Below are 26,493 nucleotides of genomic sequence, written 5' to 3' on the forward strand. Positions count from 1 at the left end.
AGACTTATTGTAAATGCCATCTAGCTGCAGTACAAGATGAACCTCTAACGTCATCCCAAAATACTCAGAATGTGTCGCAAAATGTGTACTTATACCAAGTGCTGGATCAACCGTTGTAAGCAATTATCATTTGTAACATCTTTTCCTGATACTAAAAAATAATGTTACATATCTCAAATACAGATGTCAGGGAACAAACAGAATATCTTACATATTATGTCAGAACTGGAAGTGTGGCGATACAAGAGGTCTCCAGATTTGAAACAGACTGCTCATTAGGTGTCCAACCAGCCCTGTGGAGTCATTGCATTGCCCTGCTGGCCTCAGACTAATAATCCAATAGATGAACACGAAGGAAACTCATTTCCCAGGCATCCCTTTACTGCTTCATTGCTCACAAATGCTCATTATCCATTTACATGCAATATGGCAACAAAACATATTGGGGGTGGGAGAATGTAAGCCATCTGTAACAGCAAAGACTAGTTCAAATGACAAGACTTGGAACTAAATTTATAAGATAGAAATCCAGTAAAAGAAAAACCATATGCAGATTTTTTTTTCCCCAATCTGCTTCTGCAATTAAAATTGAAAATAACACTTTACATTAGGTGCATTGTTAACAGAATGTCTTGTTTGGTAGTTGGTGTTATCATTACAATTAGGTGAGACTGGAGAGTCTTTTTCATGCCCATGTCCTGTACAACAGGATTTACTGGTTGGAAATTTTTTTTTTAGAATAACGGAGTAGAATCAAGTAAATGTTCCTTCAACAAATCCCTTAACAAAGCAGCCATGCAATGGCAGCAGAGACTTCAACCGTTTTGTAAATGGTAAATACTGAAATGTCATACAATGTAATATAGTATAATGTAATACTGTGCTGGAAGTGCAAAGTGCCAATGCAAGGATACAACACAAGTAAAATAACCAGCACCTCTCAACCTTTTCTAAAGTAAGGCCTCATCAAGAACACTCAACCACGTGTAGGAAAAAATTAGGGCAACAAATGTATTCTGCATTTTCCTTGCGGTAACCAAACTGGCTGTGCTAAAGGCCATTGCAAGCCTCATAGGCAGGGACGGACTGGCAAATGCCAGAAGGGCCGAGGGCTAGATGGGCTGCTCTGTCCACCCGAGCAGCAGCACCTCCCGGCAGCACATTTTTTCCCCCCACCAGGCAACACTCGCTCTACCACGCAAGAGGGGGCACAAACCCTGGACCACCCTATATCAGGTCTAAGATCCTTTGAAGGAGGGACTGTGTAGTGGCTGATGGCTGGCCCCTTTTCCGGGACCAGCCACCTCACACTCCCCCCCTATGTGTGGCCTTCTATCCTGTCAGGAGTCACATGGGACGTGCATCACATGACAGGTATCATCCCATGTGACCAAAGCAGCACGAGAGGCAGATAGAAGAGTCTCCTACACAGCGCAGATAGAACAAAGTAAGTGTGAGGGGAGAAGGAGGGATATGTTAATGTGGTGTTAATATAATTAGTGAGGGAAGGGGGTCTTAGGTAGGCTATTAATTCAATGGAGTGTAGGTGGGGGCTAATTCTGTAATGGGTGCTATTTTATTTGTGGGATGTTGGTGTGGCAATTTAATTTATTGGTGGGTCAATTTAATTTATTGGTGGAGCATATTAATTTAGATGCAGTGATGGGACCTTTAATTTAAAGCTTGGGTGGTTTATGACTATTGATTGTATATGGGTCTGAGTTTGAGGAGGAGGGATATTTATTAAATGTGAATATGAATTATTTAATGCCGAGGACGGTTGTGGGAAATGGTTATATTTATTAAACGTAAATGCTATTACTTTATTGTTGGGGCTGTTTGGAGGGAGGGAAATAGGGTTATTTATTAAATGTGAGTAATATTATTTTACTGTTGGTACTGGAGGGAGGCCTAATTATTAAACGTGGGTGCTATTGATTTAATGAAGGGGCTGGTTGGAGTTTTCTAAATTTTCCAAATAGGGCCTCCAACATTCCAGGATCCAGACAAGCAGCAACTGATTTAAAGATACCAGCAGCCACAGGGAGTTAAAGTGACAAGAAAAAGGTAGGAGAGAGCAGGACAGTCTGCCAAGTATCCTGAATCTGGTGGCGCAGTCTCAAATTTGGGTGACTGTCTCGCTAGTCAGGATTTGGTCCTATTACCAGGACAGTTGGGAGGTGTGTGCACCTGCTCTGGTTAACAGGAGGAAGCTGATAGCTGCTCCCAGTCCCTGGATAGGACAAAGCCTGAGATCCCTGCTCACTCTACAGGAAGTTCCCACCCTGATGGATGTCAGCAGCACCAGAAGCATAGATAAGTACAGTGGGCTGGGGGTGTCATAATGTCCCTGGGGAATATGGCGTGATGTGGCTGTAGAGGGTGTGTCACCTTCATTATTTATTTTCTCCACTATGAAACAGAGTACCCGGCTGATTTTTTTTGTGGTAGTAATTTATACCTTTTTTTAAACACCCCCCAAAAAATGGGATCCCTAATGTCAATTGAATCTAGCATTTTTAATTATATTCGAAAAACATGCATTTTTGCCGTAACGCAAAACATGAGGCAGATAAAGTAATTTGGTTTGAATTTTTGGATTTGGGAGGAAGAGTTACCTTAGGGGTCCAAATTTTGTGTTGATTCCTTAATAAACACCCGTAATAGTTCAAATAAACTGGATAAAGAAGCCGCGATTAGTAAACTATTTAATAAATTGAAAAATCAATATTTAATCAACTAATTGTCAGACAGTGAAGATATTTGGCAGAAATAGTTGTTTTGACATCCTCTCAAGTAAATTTTTTAAAAAAAAAAACGAGATGGGTGGTGGACATTTCATGCTTTTTTGGGTGATCTGATATGGAATGACCCCTCTGTATTTTTTATATTGACCTGTGCGTAGTTCGAACTTCAATTTTCACCAGCTCAGAGGTGACTGACTTTGGGCCTTGCCCTACATTTTTAATGCAACAAATTTTGCACCTTCCTGTTGCACTTCTGACACACACGCACACGCAATGTGCCTCAGGTAATAACGCCAATCCTGATGTCTTCTCTATTTCATGATTATTGTATGCTCCTTTGAGCAGGGCCATCTCTCCTCCTGTCTTCACCACTTCTAACTCTGCTCTCCAACTACCTAGCCCTACTCCTCGAGGACCCTCTACCCCTTGGGGGCCTCCCTGTCATCCGTGCCCTCCCTCTTGGGCTCCGTCGTATGCGGATCTCCCCCTCTCCCCTCCCCCACCCTCTCTAGCTGTACTTTGAGCTTACTGAGTTACTGTGCTTATTGTTTACTGTATTGTGCTGTCTCACCTCGTATTGTAATTCGTTTGTCCCTGTACGGCCCTACGGACACCTAGTAGCGCCCTATAAATAAAAATTAATAATAATAATAATAATAATATATATAATTATAAGCTAAAGCAGTTCCCAAGAAATTCAAACCTATCAGCGTTATTAAAGGTCAGTTCTTCATGGCGGCTACCCAGGGAAGTTTAAATGAATACACAGCTCAGTACAATTTGTGGATAAAGCCAACAGGGTGGCTGCCATGGTTTGGTGACACAGATCAGATTTAGCAACACACTTGAACAGAATGATGTATTCATTTAACTTCCCTATGATCCCTGCAAGAGAAATTCATATCCTTGCTGACAATGGTGAGTTTCTCATGAACCGCAATGGTTCCGGATTTATAAATCCCATGCTTCTGCCAGCTGGAGAGAAGGGTTGTTTATCTATTTAAAAAATAAATAATATATATATATAAAAAAAAAAAAAAAAAAAAGTACAGATTTCATCAAGTTTCTCTTTTAATCATTTCATACCACAAAAGTTCCCTTTCTCTAAATTTTCCCACCTAACATCTTTCCTATAACCTCCTGCATTGACAGTAGTTTCCTGCTTCCTATGTGTTTCTAACTATTACAGTCAAGGCCAAATTTTACATTAGCTGATTAATACTTTTTTTTTACAGACCCCTCATTCAAATTTCAATTAACCCATCTCCCCTATTCTACACTACCATTTCACACATTTTATACTACAAGAACTTGCAGATACTGATTTTATAACTGGTTCAGTACAGTGGTTTATACTTGAGTTATGCAAAAGCTACAAATAACAGGACTGGATAGGTTTACTCAAACTAGGATAAATTAGCAGCTGTTTACTTTTGTTTCTTTTGACATATTACGTTCCGGAACAAACTGTTTAAGTACAATAAACCACAGTGGTCAATTGCAATTCACACTATTCTTTTTTGCAACAATCTTTTTTTTAAAAAAAAAAGTTTATTGTTTTTAAACTTCCCAGATTTTAGAACAATTTCTCCTGGTCCTTTGGGAAAAAGTACAATGGGGGTTTGGCTGTACAAACGCTTAAGTAATCAGTTCACATTCTAGGTCAGATTAATGCAGAAATACCGAGAATTCTAGAAGATACATAAAAGTTCTAACAGACTTTACCCACCATTGCATATGAAAAATAACACTTCTCTTATTTTATATATTCCTTCTTATATCAGTCTGTTTCTGTACTCTTGGACAACTGAAAAGTACCTTGGTCTATGTGCACAGGACGACTTCTCTACTCTTTGGTGGGTGCAATGTTTTTATTTTGTAACAGCAGCTATTCATTGAAAGGGAGCGTTTACTATATTGATAGTGTGTCACTGGGCTACGTCTATTCTGTGCATACAGTCAAATCCAAAATTAATGTATTTAAATTATGTTGAATAATTATAAGGTGACAAGTTGTTCATCTCCATGTACAAAGTGAAAGGTGATACTGTGCGATACATGTTAATCTAAACGAACATTGCTGGTATGTGCTATTCCTTATGACATTACCAGCAAATGATTGATCGCCAAAATAAGAAAACAATGTCTATGACCATAGAACATTGTGTTTGCGGCTGTAGATGTAGTTGAATACTATACCCACGCCAATTTGTCAAACTGAAATGTGTAAAGTGACTTATCAGAGAGGTATTTAATATGACTGATGTGTATGTCAATAATAAGAAAGTAGCAAGCAAGAGTATTTGAATTACTTCCTTGAGGTAACTGATGATCAAAAGTGATTTGCAGAAAACTCCCATTTCAGTCAATGGGAGTAGCTGCAATGAGTCGCTTCTATGTGTATTAAATTACCCCCTTGGAGCGCTGATCTAGTTTAGTTGTGTTTCAGCATGCTGAGCAGCCAAAGGTGTAGGACAAAAAGTTAGAACCCCAAACTCAAATATCGGGACACAGATCATTTCATTGGAATGTTCTCAAACCTACAATGACACATCAGTGAGAACACACAGGTCTGACACAATACACAGACCAGTCACATTTTCATGAGATATACTGTATATCTGTAAATATATCCACATATATGTGTGGATCCTGATTAACATGTAATCCAGTACAGAATTCTTAATTCATGTTATACATGACACTATATGAGAGCCACTAATTCTGTATAACATTCACATGGTGGATAAGGCGTATAAACAAGCTGTGTGTAGTATACTATAAATGGTGTTCATGTGTTGGCTGAACGCAGGTCAGACCAGAATTATTTTCCTCTATAGAGACATAAACATGGACCACTATACCTGGTGGTCACTGGTCAGTGTTCTGCACCTCCTGTGTATTTCTCCATAGAGGACAATTAGTCTTATAGAACTCTCTGTATGAGCTGCCTTCAACTCCATCACAACGTACCACAGAAACTGAGAAACACAGTGTATATGTAGCCTTAAGAGACCTCATACATGTAGTGGTGATTTGCCTACAGGCATAGGCCATCACTGAGATGTTTGTGCAATGCCTCAGCCTGCAGACGGACATTGAGACAGTTTACTCACTAAAAGAATTTACTTTTGAATAAATGTTGTGTAAAACAACCAACATACTGTATATCCGGGTAAATGAGGAACAATAAAGCTTATTTAAATTAAAGATAATGTCACAGAGGTGTGGCTTGTGATAATTATGCAATTGCTTAGAGAAATGTTTACAATAGCTAGACAGGCCTGTTTAGATATACCTAGTATAGCTGCAAGACCAAATCCAGGTCACCCTGAAACACCAGTGCTTTTTATAAGATGTTTAGTGACCAAAACAGCTCAGTCGACTAATATTACAAGAGCAACAAGGTGTAAAGGATGAGTGTGGTAGGTGTTCCACGTGGAAATCAACAAGAGGGGTTATAAAACCGGTCTATTTAGTTTTATCTGCATAAATTACTTCATATTAAACCTGCATAAATTCAGCACATTGTTTCCATGTCTTTCCACCTTATTTATAATATATATATATATATATATATATATATATATATATATATATATACACATACATATACACACACACACACACACATATACACACACACACACACACACACACACACACACACACAAGGCACTAGAACACTATAACATACATTACAGCACCCCGTAAGGATTCAGAGAAGACTAATATATGGCCATACATTTTACTTTTCCACAAGCAATAGTTCACCATATTTTGCATCGCTGACAGTGTGGGGATTAGGATCAAATGAGAACTGTCATTGGGGTGTCACATACCTGCTGATCTTCTACTGAAAAAAATTATACTTTTGCACGCCACAAATTGTTCAATGGGTAATTAACTTCAAACAAGTGAAAACCAGGACATGTGTTTGCCTGTTACATTGTATTTAATTCAGAGTTGTTTTGTAGACTACACAGTATAGAGTAGTTTCATTGCGATTCTGGCTTGTCATGGCAAAACAAAAGCTTAAAATCTAAAAGGTAAATCCCTAAAACAGACAGTAAAATATAATTACTGGCACAGTATGCACATATATGATTAGAATTATTATAGCATGTTACAAAACAAATGTGAAACGCATTGGTGCTATAAAATGATATAAAATAATACAAGGTTATCACTTAAAAAATGATTGACTGTATTATATTTATGTCAAAACAAAAGATAGTCTGGCAATCTAAAACAAACAATATTTAAATCACTGTGTCAGTATATATAGTGCATCCGGAAAGTATTTACAGCGCATCACTTTTTCCACATTTTGTTATGTTACAGCCTTATTCCAAAATGAAATAAATTCCTTTTTTCCCTCAAAATTCTACACACAATACCCCATAATGACAACGTGAAAAAAGTTTTTGAGATTTTTGTAAATTTATCACAAATAGAACACTTAGAAATCACATATACATAAGTATTCACAGGCTTTGCATGAAGCAACATGTGCACTCAGGATGTCACAATTCAAACCTTCCTGAGTCGCCATTTTTAAAGTAGGCAGCTGGCAGCACATTCTCAAATGAAATTTAGAAGTGGTGGTATGAAAAAATGTTATTGGAATGTAAGAGAATGGAATTTGATAGTTTTACAATGAAGACAGTAGGCGAAGTGGTGGTATGACATTCAACCATGTACCCCCCCCCCACTTCGACCACTGTTTGGACAAACATTTCCTTAAGTAAAGGGAGCATGTCTTGGTTTCACTGATTTCTAATTTGTTTTGGGAGTCAGACCCCTAGATACTTAGAGAAGACTATTTTATTATAATGCATATCTTACCTGACGCTTCTAACACTGCACATATCTTGCCTGTCAACTAATTAAAACAAAGTGCAGTAGTTGTCGCAATACATATAGAAATAAACCTTATTTTAACAACCCCACTCGACAATGGTTTATCATGCAAGTCCCATCTTAGTGAGCTGCTTATTAGTTAACTTCCTTAATTTTTTTACGTCCTACATGGCGTTGGTTTTGCTTGGCAGTGCTGACCGCTACTTTTCACTTCAGCTAGCATCATTTGTCGGTGAATTTTCCTTATGCAAAAGCGTGACTCCCTTTGTGACATTGTAGCCGTCATCCTTGAATGTCAAAACATCAGTTTGCTTTGTGAGTTTCTTCACTAACAGGTTAACATTCCTATATTCCTTTGATCAAGGTGACAAAGATTTTATTATTAGTCCTATGACTCGTGACTCTGGATTCAGTACACCATACACTCTATGATAATGCACTGACACTGGTGTTAAAAGCATCTTCAATATCCGAAATGTTATCATACTCTTTTATAGCACTTTTGATTTTTTGCCGATTCTTTTGACTCTTGTGAACAGGTTTCTAATACCAAGTAGGCACTCTACAATTTCCTTAGAGTCCTGCATATACAGGTCCTTAACCAGCTTAGTTTAATATACAATCAGTGGTCGAAGAGGGCTGGTGTATTTTGGTATGCAACAGCGCAACTTCTCCGAATACCTTCATTGTAAAACTAGCCAACTGAATTCACTTATATTTTTCATACCACTTCTAAATTTCCCCTTCAACCACTATATACAATCATGCGAATAATAAATTACACACTCATTCACATCTGTGTTTTAACATATCGGTGCATAATTAACAATCATTTAGTCTTTACCAAGTCCTAAAATTTGATATCTAATATGTCACAAACAACAAATTTTACTTTACCATTTATTCAACAAAAAACAGCTATATGAAAAATGTAAAAAGAGGAAAATACCTAAGGCGCTTGGAAGGGCTATGGACCCTGTTCACAAATTGCTAGAGGTCTGCCACCTCTTAAAACTTAATAAAAATAAAACAAAAAATTGCAATAGTGAAACAGTGACCACACAACAGAGGTCAGCATAAAAAAAAATTGAACCAACTTTATTGGCTACTAAAAAATGATAATGACTTTTGTTGTGTGGTCACTGTTTCACAATTGCATATGTGAAAATATAAGTACATCCCGTGATTCTGTATTTTGCAGAACCACCTGTAGCAGTGATAGCTCATTGGTATGAGCTTTTCTGTTTCTTACACTCTCATATTTTGAGCAATTTTGCCCCACTCCTCCTTACACCATGGTTCATCTCACTGATGATTGGAGGGCAATTGTTTATGCACCACTCTCATAAAGTCCTGTCACGGCATCTCAATGGGGTTCCAAAACCTTCTTTTATTTTTCAGTCATTCAGTTGTAGATTTGCTGGTGTGCTTAGGATCATTGTCCTGTTACTAATTGTGAGGTGTCTAGGTCTTGTCACCGCAAAGCAACCCCAGTGTATTTGACAGCTGGTATGAGGTTCATGTGGTGATGCATAGCATTGTGCATGAAGGCCAAACAACTCCACTCAGATTTTTGGGTGAATATCCTGGAGTGAGAATTCACCTTGGAAGAATGGAATCTATTTTCAAATGTGTCTCAGTTCGGGATGGTGCTACCACTAGGGGATCCTAGGCATCCGCCTAGGGCTCTAGGGTTTAGGGGTCACCTGAAACACTGAATGAGCTCAATAATGTCACTCATTCAGTGTTTTTATTTTCCCTGTGGCACCCAAACACTGAGCGCCAGCCGCAGACAGAGAGGCAGCAGCTGGTGGCTTCTTACCTGTGAAACTGACGACTGCTACTCCATGTTAGTGATGGTCTGGGAGTAAGAAGCTGGGCTATGACATTGTCCCTGCTGGACACAAGGCAAGATTCGGGAAAAGGGAGGTGGAGCAGCTCCTGGAAAGGGAGGGTTGTACATGAGCAGGAGGGGTTGTGCATGTGTGCCCAGGATGCCTGTGCCAGCCCTGCTCTCACTAGAATGATGAACTTCCAATTGCTTGGAAATGGTCTTGCAGCCCTTTTCCAAACTGATGAGGAGCAAATATTGCTTCTCTGAGATCGCTGCGAATGCTCCAGACGAAAACAGCCCTCACTTTGCTTGTATGCAGATGTGCCAACATGTCCCAATGCTAAAATAAGTGCATTTGATTTTGATTAGTAGCATCTGGTTGAAATTACCTTCTTTTCCGGTATGGAAGTGGTAAGGGTGTACTTACTATTTCATACATGGCTTCCTCTTGTAGGGTTATTTTCTGATGAATAAATGAGGACAAGTATGAAATCTGTTATGGATTATTTGTCACATTTATGACACATGTCAAAGATATTTAGGACTTGATGATGACTAGATGATTTAGTATGTTCTGATATTTAAAATCTCAGTGTTAAAAATAAATTACACACTCTTTCACATGACTGTATATTTTAATACAGACGTAAAGCATAACTACCTCTACTAAATATCTAGTATAAGATTACTATCGCCTTAAATGTATATCATCATAATTCAAAGCCCCGCGTATCGGTGTACTAGATTTATAGCCTGAAAACAAACTAAAATGGCTTCTTTATCTGCAAAAAAAACAAATGTATCGCTTCAATTCTGCTGCAACAGAATTCCAAAAAGGGCATATTTATTATAGAATATGAAAGTATTAAGCATGTCTTACTGGCATTACTGTTCTATTTGCAGGGCACTTGTGGGCTGATTGTAAAGCCAACTGCCTATGTAAGGCAATCCCTCATAGTAATCATAATAACCCAAGAAAAAGACTGCACCATATAAGGATTACAACTGTTTATGGTGATAAATTACTTTACTAATCTAAAGTCAAAACAGAGCTAGACTACAGGTTGGTAGTACTTTTCAATGTAAAGCTTGCAGTCTTCCGCAAAAAGTCCAGTCATCTGCATGCGATTTATTTCAGTATTTAGAAGAACATGATACAGAATGTATGACAGCTATGAATTCAATCGCAAATTTCATTTTACATGAACAACAGTGGTAATTATTTTTTTTTTAGTTTTTTTGTACAATGAAGGGAATAAAGATGTCTACAGGCTTATTTGGTCACAACTGACCTCAGTCATATTTTGCGTAGGTTAGCAGAAATAAATGTTCTATTCTTACATGTGGGAAAACATTTTGGGCAGTTTCTTATGAACAGCAGCTCTTATTGTTCTATTTTACTATTTTTCCTTGTCTCTCTTCACTTGTAGTGTGGTAGGTGCCTGTCCCGAAATCCCTACCATTTCCGACAACCCCATATACGTAGGTCACGCGAAGTTCACAGCGCATGCCACATCAGAAACATCAGCCAAGCAACAATATGTCACGCCAGGTGATCGGGCAGTGCACCCGCCCCTGGCAGTCTTGCATTTCCTCCGGCGGTCCATTCCATCGCGGGCGCCACCATCTTGGACGCGGGCCGTATTTAAAAAATTTTGACTGCTCTCCCATTGGCCAGACTATTTGGCGCCAAGTTTAAAAGGCACCTCCCCTGGACATCTGGTGTCTGTTCTTTGAGTCACTCCCTGGTGCTAATTCGTGGCTTCCCTCTAGTGTCTTGCTTGTCTGCAGAGCTCACGCTCTAACCCTGTTCCAATGTGTTTATCTACTTGTCCGCAGAGCTGACCCTCTACAGTTGTTGCAAAGCTGATTCTCTCCACTCCATTCCTCTGTGATTACCGGCTAGACTGCAGAGCTCACGCTCTATCTTCTGTTCCAGTGTGATCATCTATTTGTCCGCAGAGCCGACCATCCTCTATACTCTTCCGTGCCTACCACCTCAAATGACCTTCCCAAAGGGTTTCGCTCAGTGCTCTTAGTGAGGGCCGCAACCTGCCAGACAGGCGCAGCTAAGGCCATAATGCCTTACGGCGGTCCCTGGTGAATACAGTCTCCTCGTTAGACTCCGTGCCCTGCTGGAGTAGCGCTAAACTGTGCAAACCCTAGGATTCGCATCGTAAAGTCTAGACTCCGCATGTGGAACCGTGACACAATCCCTGATAAATGTATGAAAATGTTATGAACTGAAGAGGACACATTCTCTTACATAGTTCCCAAGTGTGATGGAATTGACGAGAGCTGTGTCCAGATCACTGCTAGAAGCACCTACCATAAGTACGTGAGGCAATGCAGGGTGTTAGGAACTCACTTGGGAGGCATGATAAGCCCTAATGTCAACTGGCCATGTACCAGAGTGGCGCAATTCTACCCCTTATTCAATAAATCAACTAGAACATAGTTTCAATTAAAAAAATGTCAGATAGCTTGAAAAGGAACACAGATGATAGTCAAATTATTAAAGTTATTCAAATTGAACCAGCAAGGTGTGGTGATCTCCAGCCAATCTCAAAAATAGTAAAATTTGTATCTGGGTTGACCACCATGGTGTGTATTTTATAACTGCTAAGCTGCTACCTCAAGTACCTGAAGTACCTTTGCAGATAAAATAACCTATAAAATGTATGGGTGTGCCCATATTCAGCTAGATTGAAGTAAAAGGTCTATGTTTGATAGTATTGCTAATGTTGTTTTACCTAATTAGAACATCGAAAACTACTAAGTTCCAGTTTGAATTTACGGTTCGTACAGAAAACTTTAAAAAATAATATTCAATGAAACTATTTAAGCTTGTCCTACAAACATGGTCAAACCTGTTCATCTTGTTCATATTCAGCCTCAATTTATTAGTCATCCAGTTATTGCAAATTTTCACACTTCCTAACTTAATTACTTTTGAAACAATTTCAAGCATCTGTACACATATGTAGTGTTTGACTGTTGCTGACCTCTCTCAACACTGCCGAGTCACTGAATTTTTAACCAACTGAAGCCAAATACAGTTTACTATCCCCATCGTATTCCTGTAGAGTGAAGCTCATGTGTCCTATATTATTTGCATGTACACAAAGAGCAAATGAGATAATACAATATCATTAGTGAGCCCAGGAAGTTACCCCAAGAGAGCCCACACAAATCTCCTTTGTAGTGCATATGCCTGATGCACACAATGACTCCCGGTAGGCACTGGAGTAGTAAAGTGAATTAAACATGTGAAGGCTCTTAGGATTCAGGTCAATGAATTACTTGCAATTGGTCACTTCTTTGTACACTTTGCTGCATCACTGGTTTTGCACCACAAAGGAATTTTTTACATACTTAACTATAAACCAGAGGTATATTTTGCCATGTTTATAAGTTAAGGGGACGACTGTTCTGGATAGATCAGCTTAAAATTAAACATCTGGGCTTTGTTTTTTTTAACTTTCCCATATGAAAGTCGATGTCTAAACAGAGTTTGTGGAGTGCAAATCACTGAAAACAGATCAGTGACCCCAATGAGACACCTAGTGTGCCTAAATAGGATTCTGTTCTTTTTCCAAAAGCTTTGTAATGTATCTGCTACTGCTAAGGAATTACCATAACAATAGTTCAATAGAACGCATTTCAAAAAGAAAGAAAGAATTACTGAATACCGTTAATATTGCACTAGAAGACTCTTCTACTTGTAAAAAAACTTACCTACACTGTCATTTCTGTCTCTCTATGACATATTTTATTTTATATAGATATATGTGCACATATAGATAGATTATTTTGATCTAGTTTGTGGGTCACTTGCTGGGCGGCCCTTACATTTACCAACAAAGTATTTTCACATCTGCACTTTATTTTGTCTACCTTGTCTGTCCTTGTTTTAGGTGCTCTTGTAGATATTAAATAACTTGCATTTCAGTTTTAGCCAAAAAGTACTGAAGGTTGATGAAAGTTATGCCTGATTGTCTAATTAAATGAAATTGAAGGTTCAAATAATTTTTCCATATAAAATGTAGTATCAAATTGGAATTGCAGTTCTCATCTTTATGCCGGCTCAACCAAAAAATTACTTTTTTAAATGTCCTGGAGTCACTTTCCAAAGAGAATACATTTTCTAGCATTCTTTACTGCTACCCATGTAATCAACACGCATGTATCATCATAGAGATCAATGAACTAAGACTGCAACATTTTCACTTTACACACATTTGCATTCCATTCAGAACATGGCATGTGCTATGGCTACCACTGGAAACTAGATAAGTTCTTAGAACAAGGCAATTAGTGGCCTTCATCATCATCATCATCTATTTATTTATTTATATAGCGCCACTAATTCTGTAGTGTTGCACAGAGGACTCACTCACATCAGTCCCTGTCCCATTGGAGCTTACAATCTAAATCTGCTAACATACACAGACACACAGACAGACACACAGACAGAGACTAAGAGCAATTTAATAACAGCCAATTAACCTACCAGTTTGTTTTTTGGAGAGTGGGAGGAAACTGGAGCACCCGGAGGAAACCCACGCAAACACGGGAGAACATACAAACTCCACACAGATAAGGCCATGGTCAGGAATCGAACTCATGACCCCAGTGCTGTGAGGCAGAAGTGCTAACCGCTAAACCTACCTACTGCAAGTCGCCTTTCCCGTGGAACCACACAAGGGGCTAGATTTACTAAGCTGAGGGTTTGAAAAAGTGGGGATGTTGCCTATAGCAACCAATCAGATTCTAGCTGTTATTTTGTAGAAAGCACTAAATAAATGAAAGCTAGAATCTGATTGGTTGCTATAGGCAACATCCCCACTTTTTCAAACCCGCAGCTTAGTAAATTTAGCCCAAGGTGTTAATAGCTTGACTTTGTTCAACAGCAGATAGTAACATTGGAGTTACAGAAGAACTCTGAATCCACACAAAGAATTAATGGCTGAAGTCTGTACAGCAGCAGACTGTAAAACTGAAATAATATAAGGAAGCCTGTGTCCACACGAAGAGTTAATAGCTGAAGTCTGTACAGCAGCAGACGGTAAAACTGAAATAATATAAGGAAGCTTGTGTCCACACGAAGAGTTAATGGCTGAAGTCTGTATAGCAGCAGATAGTAACACTGGAGTAGCAGAAAGAAGAGCAACAAACAGCTGGAACCAGGAACTAGGAAAGTGTTGTACTTGCCATTATTTGCGTGTAGGAGGTGACTTTTAAAGTCTGCAGAAGGAGCTAATTGGTGGATCAAGTCATATGCTCAGAATAGGCAGGACGTAGAAAAATGTCTCACCCAAGATGGCAGCCTCCTGTGCAGCAGTCAGAAGCCACGCTTTGTCCCAATATTTAGAATGCTGCATTCTGTCAGGAGGGAAATGCATGGTGATACAATACCGTTGAGTGGTGAAAACATGGCTAAGACCCTGATTTATGACAGCAGGAAGGTTAAGTCCTTCCTGCCATTTAAACTCATAGGGGCAAAAAGGATTGTTCCATTGGCAGCGAGTCCCCTCCCAGAGACTGGTAATTGTTGTCCCGGCTGATGGACAAAAGCCAGGACAGGAAGAGTGTAAGTGTGAGCCATTACGATTAGTGCAATGGTTCATAACAGCATGAGCAGAGTTGATGCAAAGAGCTTCATTCCAACTGGGAATAGAAAATGTATGATGTTTCATGGCTAATAGAAACAATAGGTCCATGTCAACAGCCTTTTTATTTATATTTCAGTATACAATTATTGTCTCACATGGAAATCCAATTTTAACAAACTAGAAAAAATGTACAAGCAGCATTACAAAATAATACTGTATAGCAATGTAATAGATGACCAATACTGTAAATGAAAATATGCAAGGTGTTTCCCTATTTAGAATCATCTGCTTTTCACCAACAAACCCCAATAGGATGGAACAAGTCACAATGACCTCATCTTGTGGATAAAGTTGCTAGGAGACAAAAGGGATATTCCTTTAAAACAGGCTTTTATGGTTCATGGCTACAATTGTCCCTCAAAATTCAATAGCCAGAGGAAGCAGTTCACAACCGAAAAGTTTTGAATAGCATTTAGTAAATGTAATAAGTTACATTTCTGGCATTCATGATAAACAAAACATAAACCAAAAAGTATTTAGTGAATGTGGCAGGTAGCCTAAACTATCACAAATGCAGTGCCACTTTCTTTATAGATTATACAATCTGTTATATAGGGTAAACATCTTATGAAGGTTTGTATTCTCACTACATTAAAATATATTAGAATAAAAAATAAATACATACATATTGCTAGCTTTTGTCAACAATAATGAGTGTGTGGCAGGATTAGTTTAAATTCAAAGTAAAAAACTGGTGGCACATTTTTGCATGTCTAGCCAGTCATACACTTGTTTCTTGATACCTTAACAACAATATTTATGTCAAAGGTTATGCGTGATGTAACCAGGGATGTCATGTGATCTTGTTTGATCATTGATAAAATTACATAAATCCTTAGATTTACATTAGACGAGTACCAAGCCATCAACCCTCTTCCCACGATTACCCCGTTGCAACAATCCTCCCTGAACTCGGACATTACCCTGACTGAGGTCCTGGCAGCCATAAAATCTTTGAAAGCCTCTTCAGCTCCAGGCCCTGACTGTTTTACTCTACAATACCATAAAAAAGTTTGCTGGGCCCTTATCTTACATCATTCTTTAACGAAAGTTTGGAGGGGGCCTCTTTCGACACTGCCACTACTGGAGCCAATATCATTGTTATCCTGAAACTGGGGAAGGACCCCTCCCTATGTTCTAGTTATAGGCCTATATCACTTCTTAACTTGGATTTGAAAATTTACGCAAAAATTTTGGCCTCCAGACTGAATCCCCTCCTCTCTTCCCTCGTCCATCCTGACCAAGTGGGTTTTATTCCGGGGTGCCAGGCCCCTGACAAAACTAGGAGAGCTATTGATTTGATCCACACAATTCATAGTGGCAAGATTCCCTCTCTACTTATGTCGCTCGACGCTGAAAAGGCGTTCAATCGCATTTCCTGGTCTTTTATGGTCGGGGTGTTGGGGGCGATGGGGTTCTCTGGTATATTTACGACTGCTATTTCAGCCCTGTACCATTCTCCTTTGCCTACAATCTCGGTGAACGGTCTGACCTCAGTCCCCTTTACTATTTCCAATGACACACGACAGGGTTATCCTCTGTACCGTCTCATCGTTGATCCGGGCCAATCAGCTGATAGCGGGCATACCAGTGGGTTCCTCTACTCGCAAAATAGCACTTTATGCAGACGATGTCCTGATGTCTATTGCTAACCTGACTACCTCCATTCCTCCTCTCCTGGATGAGTTAGACTTTTACAGATACTTTTCAGAATATAAGATCAACACTGACAAGACAGAAGTCCTGTACTTTTACGTCTCCCCAGCTGACAAATCATTGCTAGAGTGCTCCTTTTCATTTTATCGGCGCCTTCAAAAAATTAAATATCTTGTGGTATACCTTTCTAAATATCATCACCAGTTTTTCCAGGCTAATTTCCTATAGTCAAACTAGATCTCTCTACATGGTCGCAATTATACTTCTCCTGGATAGGATAACGCTGTCAAGATGAATATACTCCTCAGGACTCCTCTACCTCCTCCAGACCCTCCCCATCTGCGTAACGTAGCCCCTTATGTTTTCAAGTTCCTCCACTTCCATGTTTCTAAATTCATTTGGTCAGGTAAGCACCACTAGGTCTGCCTCAAACTCCTACAGAGGCCCTCGTGGGGAGGGGGACTGAGAATCCCTGATTTCCTTTCACTATTACCTCTCTGCCCAATTCTGCTCAATGTGTTCTTTGGTGTAGCTCGGAATCCTCCAGGTCTGGGTTGATATTGAGGCTGAAGGTCTGGAATGCTCTCTCCGTCTGCCCTCCTCTGGCTCCCACGTGGTCGTCGCCAAAACATTCCCAGATTCACACAGTCATTTCACACTCACTGGCAGTCTGAGACTCATCTTCTCAAAAACATGGCCTCTTCCCCTACCCCTCGCCACTTGTACCAATATTTAACTTTCCAGAGTCTCTGCCCCAAAGTGTTTGATCCATGGCTCTCGTGGGGAGTTCGCTATCTAAATGACCTCACCTCCACGGCAACATTCCCTCCATTCTCCGATATTCAATCCCGACTGCACATTCCCTCAAAATTCTTCTATCAATACCTACAGCTCTGTCACTTTCATCACACAGCTAAAACTCGCTTTTACTCCCATCCTCTTACTATTTTTGGAAATCTCTGTCTCTGTCATTCCTCTACGAAAGGACTTCTCTCCACATTATACTATGCACTCACTCCGTCTACTCTAGACATTAGAGACCCTCATGGATTGGCCTAGGAGCGTGACCTTGGTGAAACCCTACTGGATGAATAACAGTCAGTGATCCATGAGAATGCTGCCTCCAGCTCAATCTGTGTTAAAATAAAAGAGAATGCCTAGATGTTGTACCGATGGTATTATGTACCCTCCCTACTCCACAGGATAGTCTCCAACTCTTCTAACCTTTGTTGGTGGAGGTGCTCCCATGAAGATACCTTCCTCCACATATGGTGGACCTGTCCCAAACTGATACGTTTCTGGGCCGAGATTTAACAGCTGATTCAATCGGTACTCCAGATAGACGTGCCTCTGGATCCTAAATTCTTTTTCCTACCTCTGGAGGCGCCCTCTGCAACTCGACACTAGAACAAGTTGGCCAGACATATCCTCTCGGCATCCACCTGCCAAATCGCAGCGGACTGGTGACAGCAGACTCCCCCAACCCTTCAGACTATTATTAACAGAGTATGGAAGGTACAGCAAATGGAATACATGACTAGTATTCTTAACAATTCATCTAAATCTTTCACCAAGGTCTGGGACCCATGACTCTCGTTCTTCCAGGCTAACTCTCCCTACTCCTGATACTGCAACGATACTTGTCCACGCTTTTTCTCGGTCTCCTTTTTTCTCTCTTCTTCACCCCTCTCTCTTTCTCTTATCTCTTTTCTCCACCTCTCTCCACCCTCTCCTACTACTTAAAATCTTTGGTCATTTTCATTGTTCTCAATAAAATATCTCTGCATTGAGTTATTAAGTTGTTACACTAGTCGTGCCACCTGATATAATTATTTATATGCATGTTGGTTGTTAGTTTATTTGACCTTGCTTTTTTTTCCAATCTGTGCAGTTAATCTAAAACGTTATCTAGAACTACCCAATACAAAACCTATTTTAATACCATATGTTATTCACACATTAAAGTGACAAGTGGATGACTTATACTGATTGAGGTTCCACATATTCAACATCAGGATCTGCTACAAGGGCACATAGACATGCGTATTATAATTTCCATGTGGCCCGGTGTGGTGAGCATTGTTTAAAGAGCGGTTAAAAACAGGAGAAGAGCTGTGTAAAGTAAAACGCAATAGAATACCAAGCGTTGTTTGTTTAAAAGTATTGACAGCCCAAGTCCACATTAAGCAGCATTTAGGAGTTGTCATATGCTAGAACCACAGGATTCTATAGGAATTGTAAAGAAGGACAGAAACTCAATACTAATAAAGTATAGTTTCTTTGTAAATAAAATACTTTCAGATGGTAAAAGGTATTTAGTGGAAGTCACATTTTTCCTTTAGCACCTGTAAGAATGTCTGAGGAGTCTCAACGATCATGACCCTGAATCCCTCCAGTTAAACACATTCTCTTAAAACTAATTAGAAATATTTAGGATAATTAGCAAAAGCTCATTTTCAAAGAATACTGTGGTTTAATTTAGAGGCACAGTACAAAGGGGCCTGCACTGAAGTCACTTGGGACTGGTGCCCACTAACCTGGAGAAAAAAAGAAAACTAGAAAAAAATGTCAATTAAACACCAGGGACTGAACATTCCTGAAACACTACCAGGCCCTTTCCATATGTGCTGGTGTAACTTTATACGCAGATAATACACCTGTGAAACATGAGCAGCCTATTTATGAGTCCCGGCACACCTTTTGTTCACCTTTCCCGCATTATCCTAGACCTCAGCTTTCAGTTCATTGTTCAGCATGTTATCAAACGCACAGCAACATCAACTTCATCTACTGTGTGTCACAGACAGGCATATTTACAAGACATTTCTCTTTGCTTACAGGTCGAACAAGGTCTTGGCTTCTTTCACCAATCATTTTAAAAAGAGTATTTATCTGAAAAGGTCTACGACATTACAGGTCCTGTGCTAGGGTGGAGTAATCTGCTGCAGGTAAACTTTCCTGCACTGTCAAGAGTCTGACTTCCTGTGCAATGTTCTCTTAGCGCAGGTGAAAATAATACATATGGTAAAAGCTATTACCAGTTACTGAAAATAATGATGTGATAATGACAAATATTACACACCAACACTAAAGGAAAGACATTTAAATATATTAATACAATTTTTTTTACCAGCTATAAAATCACGCTGTAAAACATACATAAATATAGTTATTTATCACAAAGCACATATTATAGCCGCAGAATATTAGAAAAGAAATGAATCAACAAATGTCCTTTACAACACACCCAATCTCAATTTAAACAATAAAAACAATTAAATGCAATTAAAAACAATGAAATTAAACACATAATTACATACAACAGGTCAGCTTTCAAGGATTTCATTTTTTTAATAGCTTAGTCATTAAAAGATTTGTACCTAGTGCTCCCATATATAAATCAGCAAACCTGTGTAACATCAAATATATGCAGTATCCTACAGCAGCTATATGCTTTACTTTGCTTGTCAATTGTTAAACTTACATAATCGTATTCCTACAACTTCTATTAAATAACTCCACCCATACCTGAAAATTCAGTTTTGGGTGGAGTTCTATAAGTTTAACATTAATGCAGAAAATTACTTAACCAAAAAAAAACAGAAAAAAAAAAAAAAACACAGAAAAATCCCTATTGGCGCTTTGAAGGCTTTAAAGAGTATGGATAATAATTACATAAATATATAAAAGAAATCATTTACAGATTACCACAGCTGCACTAAGATACTGTGTCCTCTGAGAAATAAAAGCAAAAAAGAAAAAAATGTGCAGTGACTATTAATCAGTTAATATCTCTATAAAAATGATCTGTAAAATGTGCACTCGAGATCCGTGGCTACGCAATTTATTAAACAACGTTTCATTAATTTCAAAAAATATTATTTTACTTATCTACTGACTTAGTGTGCATATTTCACGGCTTTTTTTTTTTTTTGTTCTTCAAAGAAAAGGGATAGTAACTGATTAATCAGAAAATGAAATGTTCTGGATCCAGCTTTTCACCCTGTTAGGCGTCTCCCCCACCATCTGAGGCAGGTCTGCAGGCAGTATGCTGTATTCAATTTTAAAAAAAATAAAACAAAAAAACCCAGCTGTCTAAGCAGCAAAGAGATCCCCCCAGATGCCGGCCATTGTCTGGGGATGATCTACTAGATACTGCCAAGGCAGGCTTTTATGCTGCAGGCAGCAAGAACCCGCTGGATTAGGAGCTCCAGAGCCCAGTCATATTCTGCGTTAATGTTTAAATTATGGCATTCTACCCAAAACTACATTTTCAGATTTAGGTAGAATCAGCCTTTAATCTATGTTTACTGAAAATCAAAACTTTAAGGGGAAAATCATTATTCCGAATCATAGACTTTCAGTGGCAACAACCAGAACACATGACGGCACTAACTGTAAATATATAGATAGGTCCCTCTTAACATCCATTGAAGACAAGCAAAAAACAAACTATACTGCGCACAGGTATCGATAAAAGCCAAAATAATATAGTATTATGTTGTACAGTCATTTCAGACCTGTCAAATATGATTTAAACTATTGACTGTGGTTTAACTTCAAACACATTATGGGGTGAGGGGAGGGGATTTATCTTACCTTGTTATAATATTGCACTTGAACAGAATGCCAGTGCCCATCACTCACTCCTCCTTCAACGTACGGGCTGACCTTAGTAGTGCTTTCTCCTGTGACAGAGAAACATTTGCACATCAGTGATCACATAGCTAAAATAAGAACATAGCATACATTTTCTGTTGGCCACATATTTCAAAGGTTTTCACTTACAGATTAATGTGGGTTATTTAATAAATATATATATATATATGTATATACCGTATATACTCGAGTATAAGTCGACCCGAATATAAGCCGAGGCACCTAATTTTACTACATAAAACAGGGAAAACTTATTGACTCGAGTATAAGCCTAGGGTGGAAAAGAGCGCTAATTTAAAAACCTAAATAAAAATGATAGGTTCAATCTATGAAATCATTTTTAGCTAAACCATAAATAACAGTAGATGACAAGGAACATTCATAAATGATTATAAAATCATTGGCATTGGGTACAACCTAACCTAAATAAAGGGGTATATAAGGGGTAGGGATATAAATGTATGAACATGGTGGCTGTATTGTTTGTTCATTATGTAATTGCACTGTAAATTAAAAAACAAAAAAAACAAAAAGGAGAGAGAGAGAGAGAGAGAGAGAGAGAGAGAGATATTTTTTCACTTACCCGGCAGTGGAACGCATATGCGTTCCAACAACAGGAAGTTCGGCATTTGGAACGCTAGTTTGCGTTCCAAATGCCGAACTTCCTGTTGTTGGAACGCATATGCAGAAGTTGACAGCCGAGGGACCGGACAACAGGTAAGTTCACTCGTGTATAAGCCGAGTTTTTCAGCATACAAAAGTATGCTGAAAAACTCGGCTTATACACGAGTATATACGGTATATATATATATATATATATATATATATATATATATATATATATATATATGGGAAGGGGGAGTACTTGAAAGGGCCTGGCTGCAAACTTGTATGGGGTTGGAAATCTGGGTGGAGGAAAGTGAATGGTTATGACATCCAGACTCGGCTGAATCTGGAACGCTCTGTTATATATAATATATATATATATATATATATATATATATATATATATTATTATTATTAATTTTTATTTATAGGGCGCCACAAAGTATCCGTAGCGCCGTACAAGGACAAACAATGGCACAGTACAAGGTGAAACAGCACAGTACAAGTAACAGTAAGCACTATAACTCTGGGGGCTCAGGCACAGCATGAAAGAGAGGGAGGGAGGGGAAAAGTGAGTACAGGCAGGTAACTATGGCCCAAGAGGGTGGGCACGGATGACAGGTTGAGAGTCACTGAGGGGAGCGGAGAGAAGTGAGAGGAGACAAAGGGCAGAGGGACCGAGAGGAGGTGAGCTGAGTAGCTGGAGAGCGCAGTTAAAAGTGATGGAAACAGAAGGTAGGAGAGCCCTGCTCAAAGGAGCGAACAATCTAAAGAGAGGGGAAGACAGACAGACACATGGATGAGACGGAGAGACGGGAGAAACGGAGACGGAGTCGAGGAAGGGGGAGAAGGGAAGAAGGGATGAGAAAGAGAGGTAGCCGACCGGTGGGAGTTTAGGCATGAGACTGGAAGGCTTTAAGGAAAAGGTGGGTTTTTAATCTTCGTTTGAAAGAGGACAGATTAGGGGAAGTTCTGATGGAGCGGGGAGGCTTGTTCCAATGGAGGGGAGCGGCGCGGGAGAAGTCTTGAATACGTGCGTGAGAGGAGGTAAACAGAAGGGAAGAGAGGCGAATATATTATATATATTATAATATGAGTTATATACAGTATTGTTCAAACACAGTACTCCCCCTCGGTCACCGAATCATTCTACATTTTTTATACAATGTGACAGAATTTAACATATCCAATTGGAAATTTTAAGACAAATCGATTTATTAAAATGTCACTGACATCTGGGAGTGTGCTTAACGTTTCCGTTCAGTAAAATCGCTCAGCGCAGAAGATAAACAGTTTCGCTGTTGAGCATAAATTTATGCAGGAAGAATGGATAAAGACTAAACATAACTAGGAATCATATCAAAAGTTTGTTTCCAGAAGTTATTTTTATGTCAGTCAGCAGTGCTGACACAGAATTATTTTTCAACTAGTGGTCTTAACCAAGCACTGACTTGTCACATTTTCCATATACCCATACAGTAGGAACCTGATATACTTGGAAACAAACACAGATTACTTACAAATAATATATATGTAGAGTTAACAAAAAAAATCCAAATATATGCAAATAACATTCTGTATATATTCATATACACATATTTATTTCTATGTACTCACATATATACATATACAGTACATGTTAACATATGGACAATACAAATTATACCATGTCCTAGAGTAGCTGAAACATAATGCTTCCTTATAGGGATTCCAAATAAAATCTCCTTAATATCTGTCAGTATGTCCTGTCCTAGACATCTTTGAAACCTGCAGCATCTTTCCTTACACTAACATTCCCATAGCTGGTGCCATCCTACCACTGTCCATTTTTTCCTTTATTTAAAGGACCACTAAACCCCAGCATTTAAATGATCAGATATGAACCATGAAGGTAAAATGTTTTGTATTAACCAGGGCCTGATAAAGGGTTTAGGCTGCCCTAGGCTAATGCGTTGTTCCCCTCGACCTCCACGCCAGGCTAATATACGGTAGGTAAAAACAAACTTGTCCTTAATTTAAAATCCGACTTCCTTCACCCCCCCAACACCTCCACCAATGTTTATTTTCTGGTGTTTTTGAAACTCACGGTCCGCTTGGTTTTATAAAAGGGTCACTGCAATCATTTTCACTCATTTCGTTGTGATAAACTGTATAGCAGAATGGAGGCATGAGCCAGCACTATGGAGGGTGAAAGGGGGGAGGGGGCTGTCATGGCTGCGCCTGTCGTCATCTTTGTCTCTTCTACTCACTTATCTTCAAGCGTCGCCATTGTCTTCAGCCTTTACCATGGGAATACAGCAAGATTAAAACCTTACTACATTTTCTTTAATGTTTTCTGTTTACTTTAGAGAACAACTATGCTCTTATATTTTAACATGAATTTCAGTTTATACCCTGTCTCAATTTTGCACCCCTTCCCTGAAAAAGTCTTGCACCCTAGGCTGCAGCCTAGTCAGCCCATTATATAATCAGGCTCTGGTAATAACCTGTCATAATACAGTTCTTTTAAAGATATTGTTCCTCACTCCATTTCATGATCCCTCCTCCCCACCCTCCGATACGGGTTGGGTATGAAATAATGATCCTCATTATTCTGACACTACTTACCCCAACGTGGAGAGACCAAAGGGCTCCTTCCCCGACCAGCGTGCAGGACGACTTCTGTGTAAACCGACTGGAAGTCATGGCGATCCCTGAAGAAGCCGGCGCCAGCTGATGACGTCACCGATAACCGCGACGCAGTCATTGGTGCTGTGAAGGGGTGGTGATCCCTGAAGAAGCCGCTTCTTCAGGGATCGCCATGACTTCCAGTCGGTTTACACAGAAGTCGTCCTACATGCTGGTCGGGAAAGGAGCCCTTCGGTCTCTCCACGTCGAGGTAGTCAGCATCGATATGCTGACTACCACCGTTTGACCTGTCCCTCTATATCTTTCAGACCTTTTTGCTCAGTACATAACCCTGAGGAGAATCAAGAGGAAATCAAGGCAAAATCAAATAAGTTTCCCTCAACGCGATTTACATTTTGAAACCTGAAACAGAACACATACTATTCTAGACAGAATGTGACTTCTGAAAAATAAACAAACCAAATACATGAAGTATTTAAAAAGAAAAATATTCATCTGCACGCAACAGAATACCATGACGAGATTGCCCAAATCAAATAGTTTAACAGTACGTCCTGCAGGTGAGCAACTACTTCAAAACAAACATTTACTGAACCTTAGAAAAGCAGGTAAATAAAGGCAAGGCTTTCTGAAAGTCAAACATACCCAGCAAGCTTCTCACTTCAGTTTGATACGATAAACACTTTACTGTAAAGGACATTTATGCACTTAGACAATGAGCGTGCATTGCTCCTACTATACACTATTTCTTATGGAGAAATGTCAATCTGACCAGCGAATGGTGTAATACAAGCTTAGGTAACCTGTGCTTTTCCAGCTGCTACTAAGTTGCTGACTATTAGAGAGAGCAGACTGACCATATTGAGAATTGTATTTCAACAACAGGCAATAAGCCACTATCTGCCCAAGCCTCTCCACCACTTGTTGCTGAACTATTCCAAGTATCATAGTCATAGACCAAGAATGGGGCATAGTATAACAAAGTGTAGGTATCCACTCTCCAGCCATAAGGACACCTAAAGTATCACCTGCAAATCCCATAGTAAGCTTCACAATATGCTGTAGCACAGTAAACACCAGGGGGTACATGTATCAAGCTGAGAGTTTTCCGGCGTGCTTGAAAAACCAATCAGATTCTAGTTATCATTTATTTAGTACATTCTACAAAATGAAAGCTAGAATCTGATTGGTTGCTATAGCTAATATCTCCACTTTTCAAACCCGCCGGAAAACTCTCAGCTTGATATATTTACCCCCAGGTGGATCATTGTATTTCCATCTGCTGTCAAGTTTTATTTTCTTTGACAAAACCAAATTTAAATTGGCTATTTTTTATATATATATATATATATATATATATATATATATATATATATAAGACTGAAATACTACTAATCTACTAAATAAGAAACCTGGATAGACACTTACAGATTAGTCCTATAAATTCGAAGTTTACTAGATTCTCAGCAAAAGGGTAATTGTTTAAAAAAGGGTGGAAAATAAACATGGATAGGTTTCTGGAAGGTCTGTTGAGCGTTCCAGATTCAGCCAAGTCTGGATGTCATAACCATTCACTTTCCTCCACCCAGTTTTCTAACCCCATACAAGTTTGCAGCCAGGCCCTTTCAAGTTACATGCCGATGCACCTCCCACACAAACACCCAACCACTAAATCCAAATATCTGAACAAGTGACTTGTGTCAACTACAGGATCCTGTAACTATGTAGCCAAACTGATTCTCACACACCCTGTAGGGTAAGAAGCTTCTAACTAATTCCAGAAAGACACTGGGAATCCTGGCTTAGACTTGACATGCCAATAAAT

At 39.2% G+C, this 26,493-nt stretch overlaps 1 protein-coding gene across 5 annotated transcripts in view; it reads right to left on the reverse strand.

The window, feature by feature from the left end:
- The window catches only part of CELSR1 (cadherin EGF LAG seven-pass G-type receptor 1), a 143,349-nt gene that overhangs the window by 50,164 nt on the left and 66,692 nt on the right, over positions 1-26,493 (reverse strand). For all 5 annotated transcript variants that reach the window (XM_075208856.1, XM_075208855.1, XM_075208853.1 and 2 more), the window contains exon 5: positions 21,375-21,463. In XM_075208856.1, coding sequence (XP_075064957.1) covers positions 21,375-21,463 — 89 coding nt within the window. The remainder of the gene's footprint in view (positions 1-21,374; positions 21,464-26,493) is intronic.

Source organism: Mixophyes fleayi, chromosome 4 (assembly GCF_038048845.1).
Source record: "Mixophyes fleayi isolate aMixFle1 chromosome 4, aMixFle1.hap1, whole genome shotgun sequence".
NCBI lineage: Eukaryota > Metazoa > Chordata > Amphibia > Anura > Limnodynastidae > Mixophyes > Mixophyes fleayi.